The 15,708-nt window shown below is 41.2% G+C and overlaps 1 protein-coding gene across 1 annotated transcript in view; it reads left to right on the forward strand.

The window, feature by feature from the left end:
• The window catches only part of c2cd3 (C2 domain containing 3 centriole elongation regulator), a 146,149-nt gene that overhangs the window by 23,377 nt on the left and 107,064 nt on the right, over nucleotides 1-15,708 (forward strand). The window contains exons 6-7 of the mRNA XM_078545200.1: nucleotides 2,267-2,402; nucleotides 6,779-6,934. Coding sequence (XP_078401326.1) covers nucleotides 2,267-2,402; nucleotides 6,779-6,934 — 292 coding nt within the window. The remainder of the gene's footprint in view (nucleotides 1-2,266; nucleotides 2,403-6,778; nucleotides 6,935-15,708) is intronic.

The raw sequence follows: 15,708 nt of genomic DNA on the forward strand, positions 1-15,708 counted from the left end.
CCAAGGCTCATAAACAACCAAAATGAAACTGAAACCATTTTACCTTTATTAACACACATATATATATATATATATATACTCAACTTAAAAATTATACATTATATATATTATATATATATATTTTATAAATATATTTTTATATATATATATATACATATTGTTCCTAATGCAACAATAGCAAAGGGCCCTACTCTAGATCAGATATTATATGGCACCTTTTATGACCCACTCATTAGCTATTCCTGAGTCCTCAATTTTTTTGCCTCATCACTGGTAAGAAGTGTTACTTTCTAATAAAACTCCATGGCTTTTATTGGTTTTGTTTTCCAGAGCATTTCCTAGCATTCAGGTTAACTACTCGCTGCATAATGTATGGCAATTTTACTAAAACACTTATTTTGAGAATACAATATAAGAATTTGGAGGGCTTCTCATAGAATGGAAGCAGAAACAAAGCAATAATTAAGAGAGAAAATATGATACCAGTTGGCACATGGGCCCATGCATTTTTTTCTGTCATTTAATCATGATAGCTGTGTTTTTTATTACAATTTCATCTCTTCAGAAACCAATATTTGATATCCTCCAAGGTATAATATTTAGCATAAAATTGCACTATGCAGTAAGTGTAGATATTCTTGAAAATTGCTGCTGAGTGATGCACTGCGCCAATAAAACTGCCCAATCTATCAATCTGTCTGTTTCGCCAATCAGGATTAAAGATGTTAGGTTTTATTGAGTATGTTGGCCCAGAATTTTCTGGGTTAGATAACTTGCAGCATGCACCATTGGACTACTTCTCTCACCCTGTAGCCCAAAAATCTTTTGCACCTCAAAATACTGGAAGCCCAAACTGATAATGGTACAAGTGAATGCACGAGGGACTCTGTGACCTTGGTGAGCAATGGGACCAGCAATCTATCTGCTTAGCTAATGTGATTTAAGGAGAAAGAAACAGGAACAACAGTGAAATAGAGTGCATTAGGGTCAAATCAGATACAGAAAGTTTGGACTAAGGGAAGGAAAGAACAAGAGGCAGAAAGGAAATGTTTTTTAAATTTTCTTTTTTTTTAAATCTCCAAGAACAATATATGATAATATAAAGTTTCACATGTTCCCTTTCTGGGCTGGAAGGGTTGAGTGGCATTTCAGGGACATGGATCTCACCATTAAAAAGGTACTTGTGCTATTGAGTACCAGCTCGAACTTTCAGTGGCAAGTTTAATTGATGATTCATACTCAGTTGATGCAATTCTGTGAAACCCGTGGGAGGACAGCAAAATGCTGTTTTCAATGGAGCATAAATCATCCAGTGATTTGTGGTGGTACACAACTGGCGGAATATCGTTGCCTTGCTGCAAATTGCTGGACATTTAAACACACCATTGTTTTTCCAGTATATTCTGGTCAATTATCATTCACATTTTACATGTTAAGTTGGGTTACCAGCAGATGGCAGCAAACACCACTTGTTACAATAGGCTAACAAAACTTAGTCTCTATCACTTTTTCCCAAGAATTTATATTGGTACTTTCCTCCTAATTTTTTTAAAACAGCCATAAATGAACTGTTTGCAACATGTTAATATGTCATCCTCTCTGTTCCCCACTCCCCCCCCCCCCCCCCATACCTCACTACTCTCCATTCCCTTTCCCTGTTCCTCTCTGCTCTCCTGTTCCTCTTCTGCTCTCCTGTTCCCACCACCCCTCTCTGCTCTTCCCCTTTCTTCAATACTGTCCCCTACATGGACCACTTTTTTTTAACGTTCTTGCAATTACCACCCTGTTTATAACATTTCTTTCCTTGCAAAAACTATTTAACACAATCGTTGCCCATTTCTTCCACAACTCCCTGTTTGAATCCCACCAATAAGGTTTCTGCACCTCCTACAGCAAGATGTGTGGAACCATGATTAGAGTATTGTGCACAGTTCTGATCGTCATGTTTAAAAAAGAATATAAAGCATTGGAGAAAATGTTAAAAAAAAATATCAGCATGATCCCGGAACTACTGAGAGCGTACAACTATCAGGAAAGACTGAACTGACGAGGGCTTTGCAATCCCCATCCCTTTGCCTCACCATTGACTGCAGTACCTTCAGTTGTCTAGTTCTCTACTCATTTAATACCATCCTTGAAACCCATCTCTTTGCTTAAGCACCTTGAGACTTTTTTTATGTTAAACTTGCTATATAAATTCATATTGTTATCGGAGAAGTGAGACTCTGCAACTGTTTATTTGTTCACTATGTATTCTTGTTTATAGTGTTGTTGGACCGAGGCAGCAAACTGCGAAATGCAATGGTGATTTCTGCTATGAAAACTGTCCCGAATGGTGTACCTGGATTAGTGGACAGCCCTTACATTGTTCCATGTCAGGACATTGGCATGCCAAAATCAAAGTAAGCTTGATGAAATTTTCAGTAGTTTTTGTATCTTTGAATTTGAAGCAACCACAATTTTTAATCCTGAGAGCTAACCAAAAGAGTTATGGCAACCTTTTTGTAGAGGCATGAAAGTAGTAATGGGTTGAAGTGATCTCTTCACACTACTCACCGAAACTACCAACTGATCTACTGGTTTTTTTTTGACATAATAGCATTCATAGTTTTGGTTTTGTACTCTTCTACAGTGGGATGAGATAGATACAAAACATAAACATTGGCTAGAGTTCTTCCCCAGTCCATGGATGGCATCAGTACACTGATACTTTATCCAATGCCTGTTATTCATGTTTCATTAGGTTATTTGATTTGAGGTACATCGCAGTCTTGCTAGGTTTTGTCGTCAACCTGTATTTAAAATTATGCATTCTAATAGGAGTCACTAGATGATGATCAAGAGTGGAAATACTAGCTCGAGGCCTGTGAGGCCAGAACTGATGCCAATTCTAGAATGGTAGATTTAATTTCCATTTGAGAGGGCTGGACTCCAGTGGGCATCTGTAAGATACTACAGCTGTCCTCAGCATCTCTGCACTAAGAAGGAAAAATACCTGCCTAGTTGCTTTCCATGATCACTAGACAGGAACTCTTCTTGGAAAGCATGTGTGAGAGGGGTGGATATAGTAGAGACCGGATTGAGATTAGCTGTGATGTGCTGCATGATCAAACAAATTGTCAGCATTTGCCCTTTTAAGCGCACACATGATTCATAGCCATCTGGGCAACGTATCAGAAGGCTGGTAGCATCTTTGGAAATTATGTAAGGGGTTTATATGAACTAGATTTGAAGAATTTTGAATTGGTCTGAATGCAATTTTAGCACCTTCATGCGAGAAAGGGAGAAAAATGGAGAGGAAATAAACAGCCAATATGCTGAGAATGGGTCATAATTTATCATGGTAGGGTACCTGACAGCATGTGTTGTTAGTTAGACTTGCCCTTGCATCGTTAGCTTTAAAAAAAAATTACAAGGCAAGTTGCTGAAAATGTGAGATGATGATTTTGCAGTGAGGAAGACAGGGCAAGAAACTATACATCTCTTTAAAAAACCAAAACACAGGATTGTGAAATCAACTGCACAAGGACTAGTGACGAAGCATAAATTAAAGTTGCTGAACGGAATGCCAAATCAGACATGAAAGAGAAATAAAGTGAGGGAAAGAAAGATTAGATTAAGAAAGACAGAAAAACAGACAGCATGGAAAGGTAACTTCTTTGAAAATTGTAAATCTACAATTAAAACCTGAAGGAATGAGTCTTCACACTTATAATAATTAATTTTCAGTGCCACAGTGGTCAACTGGAAGTAATTAACGCTTATTAGATCATAAGGCTGAAATGAGCAATATTCAATTTGCATGTACCCCACAAGTACAGTACTTCATGGCATTCATTGCATCTCAATATTGAGGCAGACAGCAAGATACTGTTTTCACAAAGCTAATGCTGGAGCACCACGACTCAGACAGCAGCTTATGGATTTTGATTTTAGCCCCATGTCTATGCCTTACCTGAAGTTGAGGTACAATTTGTGCAAAAATAACGGAGAGCAGCATTAACTCAGTTATTTTGACAGCAAATTATGGCCTAATGTTAACTGTGTTTCTGAATTTGAACAACAGTAGAGATGAATAATGGGCTGTATAAAGGGATATAAACGAGATGCTGGAAATGCACAACAGTTCCATCAGTTTTTAGTAGAAGAGATAGGTTAACATTGTCATGAAAGGTCTGCACTTGATATATTCTCTTTGCAGCTTCTAATAGACCTGTCCTTAAATGTCCATTAAAATTGAATATACTACAGATCAGTGCAAACAAGGGATGAAAGGAAAGATATGCTATCTGATGTGCAATCTAGCCTGTAATGAAAGATGGGTGAAAATTGAGATGGCTTCTCATTGTATCTTTTGAAAAAAATCCAGTTCCGATTACTTTGAATTCAATTATCTGTTTATAGTGTGTGGGACCTCGGTAGACAGTTACACATCCAGGCAGACGGGGAAGAGGAATGGTGACACAGTGCATATTCAGCATTTATTCCACTGCACTATGAATCATTTGCTTTGATCTGACAATGTATTGCACATAATAAGTTTTGATCATTTTGAATCTGTTCTGTGTGATTTTTGTAGAGAGGCTGCTTTTATTCTACCTTTAATTTGAAGTTTAGTCTGTTTTAGTAATACTGAATAAAAAATGTGAATATTGAACAAATGTCAATAGAAAGCAATACTGCAATGTAAATTGTTTTAAAGTGAAAATAGGATTACAGATCCATTAGAAGATTGGTGATACTAACTTACAAGCTACTTTCTAAAATATTTGTTTTTACAGATACAATGTTACTGACTTATTTTTCCAGGATCAATTGCAAATAACCATTCAATATATTTTTAATTACATCATAATTGTTGATCCTTGAGTATCAGTGACCTTGTACATCAACTAGGTGGAAGTATTTGGGATGTCAATATCTCCCATCACACCCACCACAGATTAAATTCTTTCGAGTTATCAACAGTCACAGATTGCAACTCTTTTGAGTACAATCACAGTTCTTGGTTTCCAGGAGTGGGATATGAACCCACAACCCTCTGATTCAAAGGCGAGGGTGCTATGAACTGAGCCACAGCTGAGATTAAAGAGGAACCAATTGAACATGAAGTAAAATTACTTGTCAAGACTACTATATGAAAACCTTATGTGCCCACTTGGAGTAATTTACTAAGCAGTCACTTTATCTTGGGTTCAGGTGACAGTTATAAGCTACTCAACTTTACCCTTGCAAGTTCTGATGTCACTTGAACCCCTCACTGAGGTTACTTTATTAACTGTTCATTATCAACTTTCTGCATTTGGGTTTAAAGACAAACCTGACTGGGAATAATTTAAAAAGTATTATTTCCATTTAAAGTGTCAGGGGACTAAGACCTCGCCCTCTATATTTTTGCTATGTGTATACCCTCACGGCTAATTTCTAAAATATTAAAAACTGAGCAAACACCCTTTTTAAAATGGCTGAACCTATGTCTGCCTGTGACCTTTAAACAATGAGAGCAAATATGGCAGTTTCGCAGAAACCAACACCATGTTATCGCTGAAGAGACTCTATCGACCCCCTGTGGGCTTCAGAGACCAAATTCAAAGGGAAGTATTTGAGGACCATCTACATTTCATAAGCCAGGCCTGGGCAACCAGAGCCGATTCATCTGCTAGGACAGAAGACCCCGCAACCTTCCGTTCAAGACTTAATTGTTGGAACATTAACAATCTCAGGGGCCCAAACAAAGGGATACATGCCCTTTGTCAATGCCAGAGTGGAGAGATGGGAGTCATGTGACATGAACCAGTAATATTGCCTTTTGGTACTGAGAAATCTGTCTGCCATTTTTCTGTCGACCAAGCAGCTGCACACACAAGGGGCTCTGTTCAGCTTTGAATGCCTGGCCCCATCTACACTGTTTCTGCTAGTTTTTTTGTATCATTACCTACAAGCCTGATTCATCTCAGCGTGCCTATCTCATCGTGATCGTGGAAGTCAACTCTACTGGAAAAGTGAATTACCCAGCATCAGTTCAGCCTGCCGACCTCTGAAAGAATGCACCATTAGACATTGATTCTGGACTCTGGACACATGTGAAAACATAATTCTTTTCTCTGTGGGCTTTGCCTTTTAAATCTTTCTTTCTCAACCCCACTTTTTCTGTATGAGTGCACAAGAAGCTACATAGTGACCCTGCCCCCCCACCGCCCCTTGCGTTTTGAGTGTGTGCAAATAAACTAACCCTCTGAGCTTACCCTACTTTGAGTTTGCTGTGGAGTTAGTAATAGAGAATTGGATCACACCAAAGCTGAGGGGTTGGTAAGCAGCCACCGCTTATAAAGGAAACAAATCAAAACACCTTTCTGTTTATGGGCAAGTGGTGTGAAGAGAAATCAGGGCTGTTTAAATTAACTCCCCTCCTGTTCATAACACAGGACATCACAGAGATATCAAAAAACAACATATTTTAACAGGCTACAATTTTTAAATTCCAATATGAAATTGCCCAGTTATTTAAAGAAGAATCTGCCCAGGACAGCAGTTTGATATGCTAAATATTTGTACTGATGGATCTATTGATGAGCTTGTTATTTGTGAGTTATCTGATCAGTCACACTTCTGGAGATGAATTATGCCACATGACTGCCATGGACGTATTCTTCTATTGCCTAATTGCTAGTCACTCTGCCTTATGTTTGCAAACTTACGGAATTACATAATTTTGCATTTGTAGCTGTCTTTCAGCCACATTAATCTATAGTTTTATCAATTTTTTTACCCCTGTCAGAACACTCCGATCACATTCTGGAAATTTGCTTCATAATTTGCTGGAATCTGAAGCTACTTCCCCAACCAAAGATTCTTTACTACCATCTGCTGAGCACCCGTTAAAAGAAGTTCATCCTAACACAGAAGCCATGGCCATCAAGTTACTTCTAGGGAGGTAAATGTAGGGAGTGCTTTTTAATTTGATTTGTACTTGTAACTTTACAATGGTTTCCATAAGCCAACGTGATATTTATATGCCGAGGGAAAGACTTAGCTGTTGAAGCCCTGTTAATTGGCCCCGTTCCGCCTGTCATGTAGTGCTGAGCTCAAACTGAGACGAAATTCAGACGCTCAATTTGGGATTTGATATTGATCAAAATTAGCAAATTAGTGCTGTAGGAGTGGATTTAAACTAATTCACCAAGATGTAGGGAAGAATTTAATGGGGCCCTCGAGATGAGGTTGGGTGTGGAGATGGAGAATGGAATGTGGGGGTGGCATGCCCATTGCCTTCCTGCACCATGGAATTTGATCAGGTGGGGAATGTGGAGAACAGCATTCTCCCCACCCCCAGAGGCCAATTGAGACCTTTCAGTGGCCAATTAAGGGCCTATTCCCCGCCACTGCCACTTTGTGGGTGGGCCTTCTGCTACATTGAGAGACCACTCATCAAAACCTTGCGGGCTCTCTAGGGGTGGTGAGGGAGGGAGGGAATGGCTTTCCTGATCAGGCACACTGTACCTGACACAAAGGGGTCCCTACTGGCAAGGGCTGCCCCTATCCTGGCTCCCAGTGGTGCTGCTGGGACTGAAGAGTTGCCGGCCCTCCAATTGACCAATAGCTCTTGGAGACGGGATCTCTCCTCCTGAAGCGATGGCAACCCCAACGGCAGTTCATTAGCTTTCTGTTTGCTCAGAATCAGGCCGGGACTCCCTGAAATGGCTAAGGATGGATTGTCTCCTGCTTTCCTATCCACCATCGGGGCCACTGCCGCCTATAGTATTAAATAGAAACAAGGTAAGCAGAGGAATGGGAGACAAAGAGTTAAAAATAATAAAGAATTAAGTGGGATCATGAGAAATACAAAGAAATCTCAGTTGGATTTGGAGCGCATGTGTGTAAATGGGGTTAATAAGGTTGGTGAGCTGCAGGCACAAATAACCATGTGGGAATATGATGTAGTGGAAATAACAGGTCTGGCTCAAAAAATGATAGGGCTTAATATTCCTAGATACAAGGTATTTAGGAAAGAAAAAGAGAGGTAGCTGTATCTACTGAGTAAAATATTGCAGTGTTAGGAAGAGAAAATGCCTTCGAGGTGTTCAAGAAAGACCTATTTGGTTAGAGGTAAGAAACAATAAAGTGATGTCAACACAAGATTGGTAAGTGTTTATTGAAGTGTTAAGCTTAAATCTCTTAATTGATAATCTAATGAATAACAGTATGCCAGGGTACCTCAGTCCCATGGAATGCACATCCTGTTCTCTAGGGGAACTCCAGGATGCTTTGTTGTGTCCTAAGCAACTATATGTGCAACAGTAGGAGAAGCTTGAATTTTGGGTTTTGGGTCTTGAGCAGTGACTGATGTTGCTGCAGTGCATCAGCATTTTTCTGGTATTGGTCACACCATAGCTTAAGAGTGAGCAAGTAGAGAGGGAATGTTTGACCGCTGGAACCAGATGGGTAGGTCACGAGTCCCCTGAATCCTGCTGCCTAACCAATATTCAGTTCTGAATACTGGCGAGGGGGGTGGTTCTTGGGGGTGCAGAGCCAAGTTGACAGCACCACAGGTGTCTCAGAGGGGCAGGAGGAAGATTGAGAAAGCATTAATGATGTGGGTTTCTATGGTTGTGGGTTTCTATGGTTGGGGGAACAGACAGGCTGCAGAAATGATGCCAGTATGGTATGTTGAATCCTGGTGCCAAGGTCAAGGATGCCATAGGACTTAGGAACAGGAGTAGACCATTTCGTCCTTTGAGTTTGCTCAACCATTCAGTAAGATCATGGCTGATCTGGTTGCGGTCTCAAATCCACTTTCCAGTCTGCTCCTCATAACCCTCAACTCCCTTGTCTATCAAAACTCTGTCCTCCACTGCTCTCTGGGGAAGAGAAATCCACATACTAATGACCCTCTTGAAAGAAAAAAAAATTCTCATCTCAGTCTTAAAAGGAAGACCTCTTATTCTTAAAACTATGATTCCTAGCTCTAGTCTCCACCACAGGTGGAAACATCCCCCCTGGTATCTACCCTGTCAAGTTCCCTCAGCATCTTGTATGTTTCAATAAGATCACCTGTCATTCTTCTAAACTCCAATGGGGATAGGCCCAAGCTGTTCAACCCTTCTTCATAGGATAAATCTTTCAATGAGTCAAGTGAAACTTCTCTGTCCTGCTTCTAACACAATTATATATTTTTCTAAATAAGGAGACCAAAACTGTACATAGTATTCCAGATGTGGTCTCACAAATGCCCTGTACAGCTGCAGTATAATGTCCCTACTTTTATATTCCATTTTCCTTGCAAAACACCAACATCACATTTGCCTTCCTAATTACTTGCTGTACCTACGTACTATTTGTGATTCATGTACCAGGACACCCAAATCCTTCTCTACCACCGAGTTCTACAATCTCTCTCCATTTAAATAGTATATTGCTTTTCTATTCTTCCTGCCTAAGTGAGCAAATTTTCATTTTCCCACATTAAACTCCATCTGCCAAATTTTCACCCACTTACTTAACCTGTCTATTGCAGACTCTCCACCTTCTCTTGATAACTTGTTTCCCTACCTATTTAGGTGTCATCGGCAAATTTAGCTACCGTAAATTTGGTTCCTTTATCCAAATCATTGAAGTAGGTTGTAAATAGTTGAGGTCCCAGCACTGTGGTACTCCACTAGTTACAGCTTGCCAACCTGAAAAAGACCCATTTATCCCTACCCTGCTTCCTGTTAGCTAACCAATCCTTTATCCATGCTTATATGTTACCCCTACATCATGTGCTCCTATCTTGTGTAGTAATCTTTGATGTGGCACCTGATCTTTTACCTTTTACCTCATCTCATCTTTTAGAAATCTAAGTGCACCATATCTACAAGTTCCCCTTTATCCACCTTGCTTAAGGTTAACCCCTTCCTAACGGCAGTCACAAACCACCCCACGATGGCATGGGTCCAAAACTATTGATAAATTAGTTAAACATGATTTCCCTTTCACAAAGCCATGTTGACCCTGTCTGATCATATTACAATTTTCTAAGTATCCTACTATAACCCGCTTAATAATGGATTCTCTCAATTTCCCTATGACAGCTGTTAGGCTAACTGGTCTGTAGTTTCTTGCTTTCTGTCTCCCTTCTTTCTTGAATAAAGGTGTTACATTTGCTATTTTCCAATCCATTGGAACCCTTCCAGAATCTAAGGAATTTTGGAAGATTATAGCCGATGCATCCACTATCTGTGCAGCCACCCCGTTTAAGACTGTAGGATGCAGGCCATCTGGTCCTAGGGACTTATCAGCTTTTAGGCCTAATAGTTTTTCCAGCACCTTTTCCCTAGTGAATGTGATTGTTCGAAGTTCTTCCCTCACATTCACTTTTGATTTTCAAGTAACTTTGGGAAGTTTTCCAAATCTTCTACAATGAAGGCAGGCATATAACACCTGTTCAATGCCTCTGCTTTTTCCTTGTTTTCCATTATCCATTCCCCAGTATCACTAGCTTTAGTTAATCTTTTCCTATTTAAATACTTGTAGAAACTCTTACTATCTTTTTATATTACTGGCTAGCTTTTTCTCATATTCAACCTTCTGTCACAGAGTCACTGTAGAGCACTCTGAGGGGGAGGGTGAACAGCCAAAGGCTGTGGTTCATATCGGTACCAACAACATAAGTAGAAAGAAGAATGAGGTCCTGCAGTCAGAATTTAGGGAATTATATAGGAGACTAGGAAGCAGGATCTCCAATGTCATAACCTCCAGATTATTCCTGGTGCCATGTGCTAGTAAGTATATAGAAATAGGAGGACAGAACAGATGAACCTGTGACTGGAAAGATTTTGCAGGAGAGAGAACTTTAGATTCCTGGGGCATTGGGTTTGGTTCCACGGGGGTGGGGGGGGCGGGGGAGTTGGATCCCTATACAGGCCGGACAAGTTGTACCACAACAGAGCTAGGACCCATGCCATCGTGGGGTAGTTTGTGACTGCTGTTAGGAAGGGGTTAAGCTTGCTTGGCAGTGGACTGGGAACCAGGATGTATAAGAGAAGCAAGGTTCATAAAGGACCAGGAGAAATATAGCACTAGAGTAGGAAATAGTAAGGCATTAGATGGGGTCAGGCTAAAAGGGAATGTAGTAATGTTTAAAATAGGCTTACAATGCATGTATATGTATGTATGAAGCATGTTAAATAAGGCTGGTGAATTGCAATGGCAGATAGCTCCATGGGAATATGATATTGTGGTAATAACTGAGACCTGGCTCAAAAAAGGGTAGGACTGGGCACCAAATATGCTTGGTACAAGGTATTCAGGAAAGGTATGGAAAGAAATAAAGGAGGAAGGATGGCAATATTTTTGAAGGAGAATATTGTGGCGCTGGAGAGTGAAGATGGCTTGGAGGGTTCAAGGACAGAATCTATTTAGTCAGAGTTAGAAACAGTCGAGGTACCGTTCCACTCCTGGGAGTATTCCATAGACCATCAATTAATGGAAATGATATAACGCAGCAAATTTGCAGGGCAATTACGGAGAGATTCAGAAACTATGGAGTAGTGATAATGGGGAACTTTTACTAACCCAATCTATATTAGGATAATCAAGGTGTAAGGGGCAGAGAGGACAAAGTGTCTCTGAAGTGTGTTCAGAAGAATTTTCTAGATTAGTATGTTTCCAGCTTAATGAGAAAGGAGGCATTGCTGGATCTGTTTCTGGGGAATGAGATGGATCAAGTGTCAGCAGGGGGGCATTTAGGAAACTGTGATCATAATATCACATGGTTTGGGTTAACTACGGAAAAAGACAAGGAACAATCGAGAGAAAAAATAATTAATTGGAGAAGAGCCAATTTTAGTGTTGAGAATGGATCTGTCCCAGTTAAAAAGGTTGTTGGATGAGCAGTGGAGCCAATAAGGGACCAAAATAGAAATCTGTTCGTGGAGACAATAGCATGGCTAAGGTAATAAATGAATATTTTGTGTCAGCGTTTACCAAGGAGGATGATTTTGCCAAAGCTGTGGTGAATAAGAGGGTGCCGACATATTGGGTGAGATAGAAATAGTTGGAGGAGGTACTAGAAATGCTGGTAGTACTTATTGTAACTAAGGCATGCTGTGTGGATGGGATGCATCCGAGGTTGGTGAAGGAAGGCTGGAAATCGCAGAAGTGCTGATCACAATCTTCCAGTTCTCCTGAGATACAGGAGTGGTGGTGCCAAAGGACTGAAGGATTGCAAATGTTACAACCTTGTTCAAAACCTGGCAATTGCAGGCCTAATCAGTTTAATGTTAGTGGTGGATAAGTTTTTAGAAATAATCCAGGAGAAACTCAACAGCTATTTGGACTAATAAAGGAGAGCCAACATGGGGTTTATTATAGGCAAATCATATTTGACTAACCTGATTGTGATTTTGATGAGGTAACAGAGTGGATGAGGGTATTGCAATTGATTTGTGTATAGACTTTCAAAAGATGATTGATAAAGCACCATGTATTAGACTGGTTAGCATAGTTGAAGCCCGTGGGATGACAGGATCAGGAGCAGCATGGTTACAAATTTAGCGAAGGGATAGAAAACAGAACTGTGGTGAATGATGGTTTTTCAGACTGGAGGGAGGTGGAGTTCCCCAAGGTTTAGTCCTGGACCTAGTGCTGTTTCTGATGTACATCAATGACTTTTAATTGTGAGCACAAGGCACAACTTAGACATTAAGATAAAAGCAAAAAACAGAGGATGCTGGAAATCCAAAACAAAAACACCTGGAAAAACTCAGCAGGTCTGTCAGCATCTGCGGAGAGGAATACAATTAATGTTTCGAGTCCGAATGACTCTTCATCAGAACTGAGGAAAAATAGAAAAGAGGTGAAATATAAGCTGGTTTAAAGGGGTGGTGGGACAGGTAGAGCTGGATAGAGGGCCGGTGATAGATTGCCAAAAGTTATCATAGACAAAAGGACAAAGAGGTGTTGACGGGGGTGATATTAGCTAAGATATGTGCTAATGGTGACATTAAGGGTAGAAAGCAGGATGAGCAAGGTACAGATAGCGCTAGTGGGGGTGGGGTGGAGGGAAGGGATCGAAATAGACTAAAAGGTAGAGATAAAACAATGGATGGAAATACATTTAAAAATAATGGAAATAGGTGGGAAAAGAAAAATATATATAAATTATTGGAGAAAGGGGGTGGGGATGGAGGAGAGAGTTCATGATCTAAAGTTGTTGAACTCAGTATTCAGTCCGGAAGGCTGTAAAGTGCCTAGTCGGAAGATGAGGTGCTGTTCCTCCAGTTTGCATTGAGCTTCACTGGAACATTGCAGCAGGCCAAGGACGGACATGTGAGCATGAGAGCAGGGTGGTGTGTTGAAATGGCAAGCGACAGGGAGGTCTGGGTCATGCTTGCGGACAGACCAAAAGTGTTCCGCAAAGTGGTCACCCTGTCTGCATTTGGTCTCTCCAATGTAGAGGAAACCACATTGGGAGCAGCGAATGCAGTAGACTAAATCGAGGGAAGTGCAAGTGAAATGCTACTTCACTTGAAAGGAGTGTTTAGGCTCTTGGATGGTGAGGAGGGGGGAAGTAAAGGGGCAGGTGTTGCACCTTCTGCAGTTGCATGGGAAGGTGCTGTGGGAGGGGGGTTGAGGTGTAGGGGGTGAAGGAGGAGTGGACCAGGGTGTCCCGGAGGGAACGATCGCTGCGGAATGCCGCCGGGGGGGGTGAAGGGAAGATGTGTTTGGTGGTGGCATCATGCTGGAGTTGGCGGAAATGGCGGAGGATGATCCTTTGAATGTGGAGGCTGGTGGGGTGAAAAGTGAGGACAAGGGGGACCCTATCATGTTTCTGGGAGGGAGAGGAAGGTGTGAGGGCGGATGCGCGGGAGATGGGCCGGACACGGTTGAGGGCCCTGTCAACCACCGTGGGTGTAAAACCTCGGTTAAGGAAGAAGGCAGACCTGTCAGAGGAACTGTTTTTGAAGGTGGCATCATCAGAACAGACGCGACGGAGGCGAAGGAACTGAGAGAATGGGATGGAGTCCTTACAGGAAGCGGGGTGTGAGGAGCTGTAGTCGAGGTAGCTGTGGGAGTCGGTAGGCTTGTATTGAATATTGGTGGACAGTCTATCACCAGAAATTGAGACAGAGAGGTCAAGGAAGGGAGGGGAAGTGTCAGAGATGAACCATGTGAAAATGATGGAGGGGTGGAAATTGGAAGCTTAATTAATAAATTTTTCCAGGTCCAGACGAGAGCATGAATCAGCATTGAAGCAGTCATCGATGTACCGGAGAAAGAGTTGTGGGAGGGGGCCAGAGTAGGATTGGAACAAGGAATGTTCCACATACCCCATAAAGAGACAGGCATAACTGGGGCCCATGCGGGTACCCATAGCCACACCTTTTATTTGGAGGAAGTGAGAGGAGTTTAAGGACTACTCTCCTCTGTCTGGCTGAACTTGTTCTCTCACTGAACAATTTCTCCTTAAACTCCTCTCACTTCCTTTCTCTGGTACATCCCTTCCCCCCACCCCACCCCCACTAGCGCTATCTGTACCTTGCTCGTCCTGCTTTCTACCCTTAATGTCACCATGAGCACATATCTTAGCTAAGATCACCACTGTCAACGCCTCTTTGCCAAAAAAATGTCACAGACGAAAGGACAATCTCCACCTATCACTGGCCCTCTACCTGTCTCCCTCCACCCGCCCCCGCCTTAAACCAGCTTATATTTTATCTCTTTTCTATTTTTTCTCAGTTCTGATGAAGAGTCATTCGGACTCTAAACGTTAACTGTATTCCTCTCCACAGATGTTGTCACAACTTAGACATTTGCAGATGGCTCACAACCTGGGAGTGTAATGAACATTGCGGAAGATAGTAATGGACTTCAAGAGGACATAGGCAGACTGGTGGATTGAATAGGCGTGTGAGATGAAATTCTACACAGAAAAGTCTGAGATGATGTATTTTGGCTAAAAGAATGAAGAGAGGCAATACATGTAAAATAATTTTAAAGAGGGCTTAAGGGAAGAGAAACCTGGAGGTGGCAGAACAAGTTAACAATGCAGTTAATAAAGCATATGGGATAAATCAAGTCATTTAGTACAAAAACCAGAAAGGTATGTTGAATTTATATTAAACAGTAGCTCGGACCCACCTAGGAGAGGGTGTCCAATTCTGGACAACAAACTTTAGCAAGGACATGAAGGCTTTAGAGAGGCCATAGAAGAGATTTACTAGGTTCCAGGAATGAGAAATTACAGATATGTAGCTAGACTGGAGAAGCTTGGGTTGCTCTTCTTAGAGCAGAGAAGATTAAGAAGAGATGTGATAGAAATGTTTAAAGTCATGAAAGGTTTAGAGGGAGTAAATAGAGAATCTGTTGCCACTTGTGGGATTTTAAAAATTAGAAGTGTTATTAACAAAAATAAAAAAAATCTTAAGCACACAAGATTACCATACACAATTAAAGTTAGTCTTACAACGCATTCTCCCAAAAAACCCTCTACTTGGTCAGACCCACAAGCAAACACCTTCCAGGCAACACTGCCTTAAAGGTGCCTACTATAAAATCCAGTAATGTTACACAAGGCAAACTGCTGTAGTTTCAATAAAGGCATACCACATGACCTCTACCCTCTTCCACTCTGCGGTGGAATCCACTTCAGAATAAAACTGCTTGATGCAGCCCAAGATTTTTCTGGCTTGACTGATGGCTGGTTCAAATGACTTAGATCTAATCTAT

Source organism: Cetorhinus maximus, chromosome 7 (genome assembly GCF_964194155.1).
Source record: "Cetorhinus maximus chromosome 7, sCetMax3.hap1.1, whole genome shotgun sequence".
In the NCBI taxonomy this organism is placed as follows: Eukaryota; Metazoa; Chordata; class Chondrichthyes; order Lamniformes; family Cetorhinidae; genus Cetorhinus; species Cetorhinus maximus.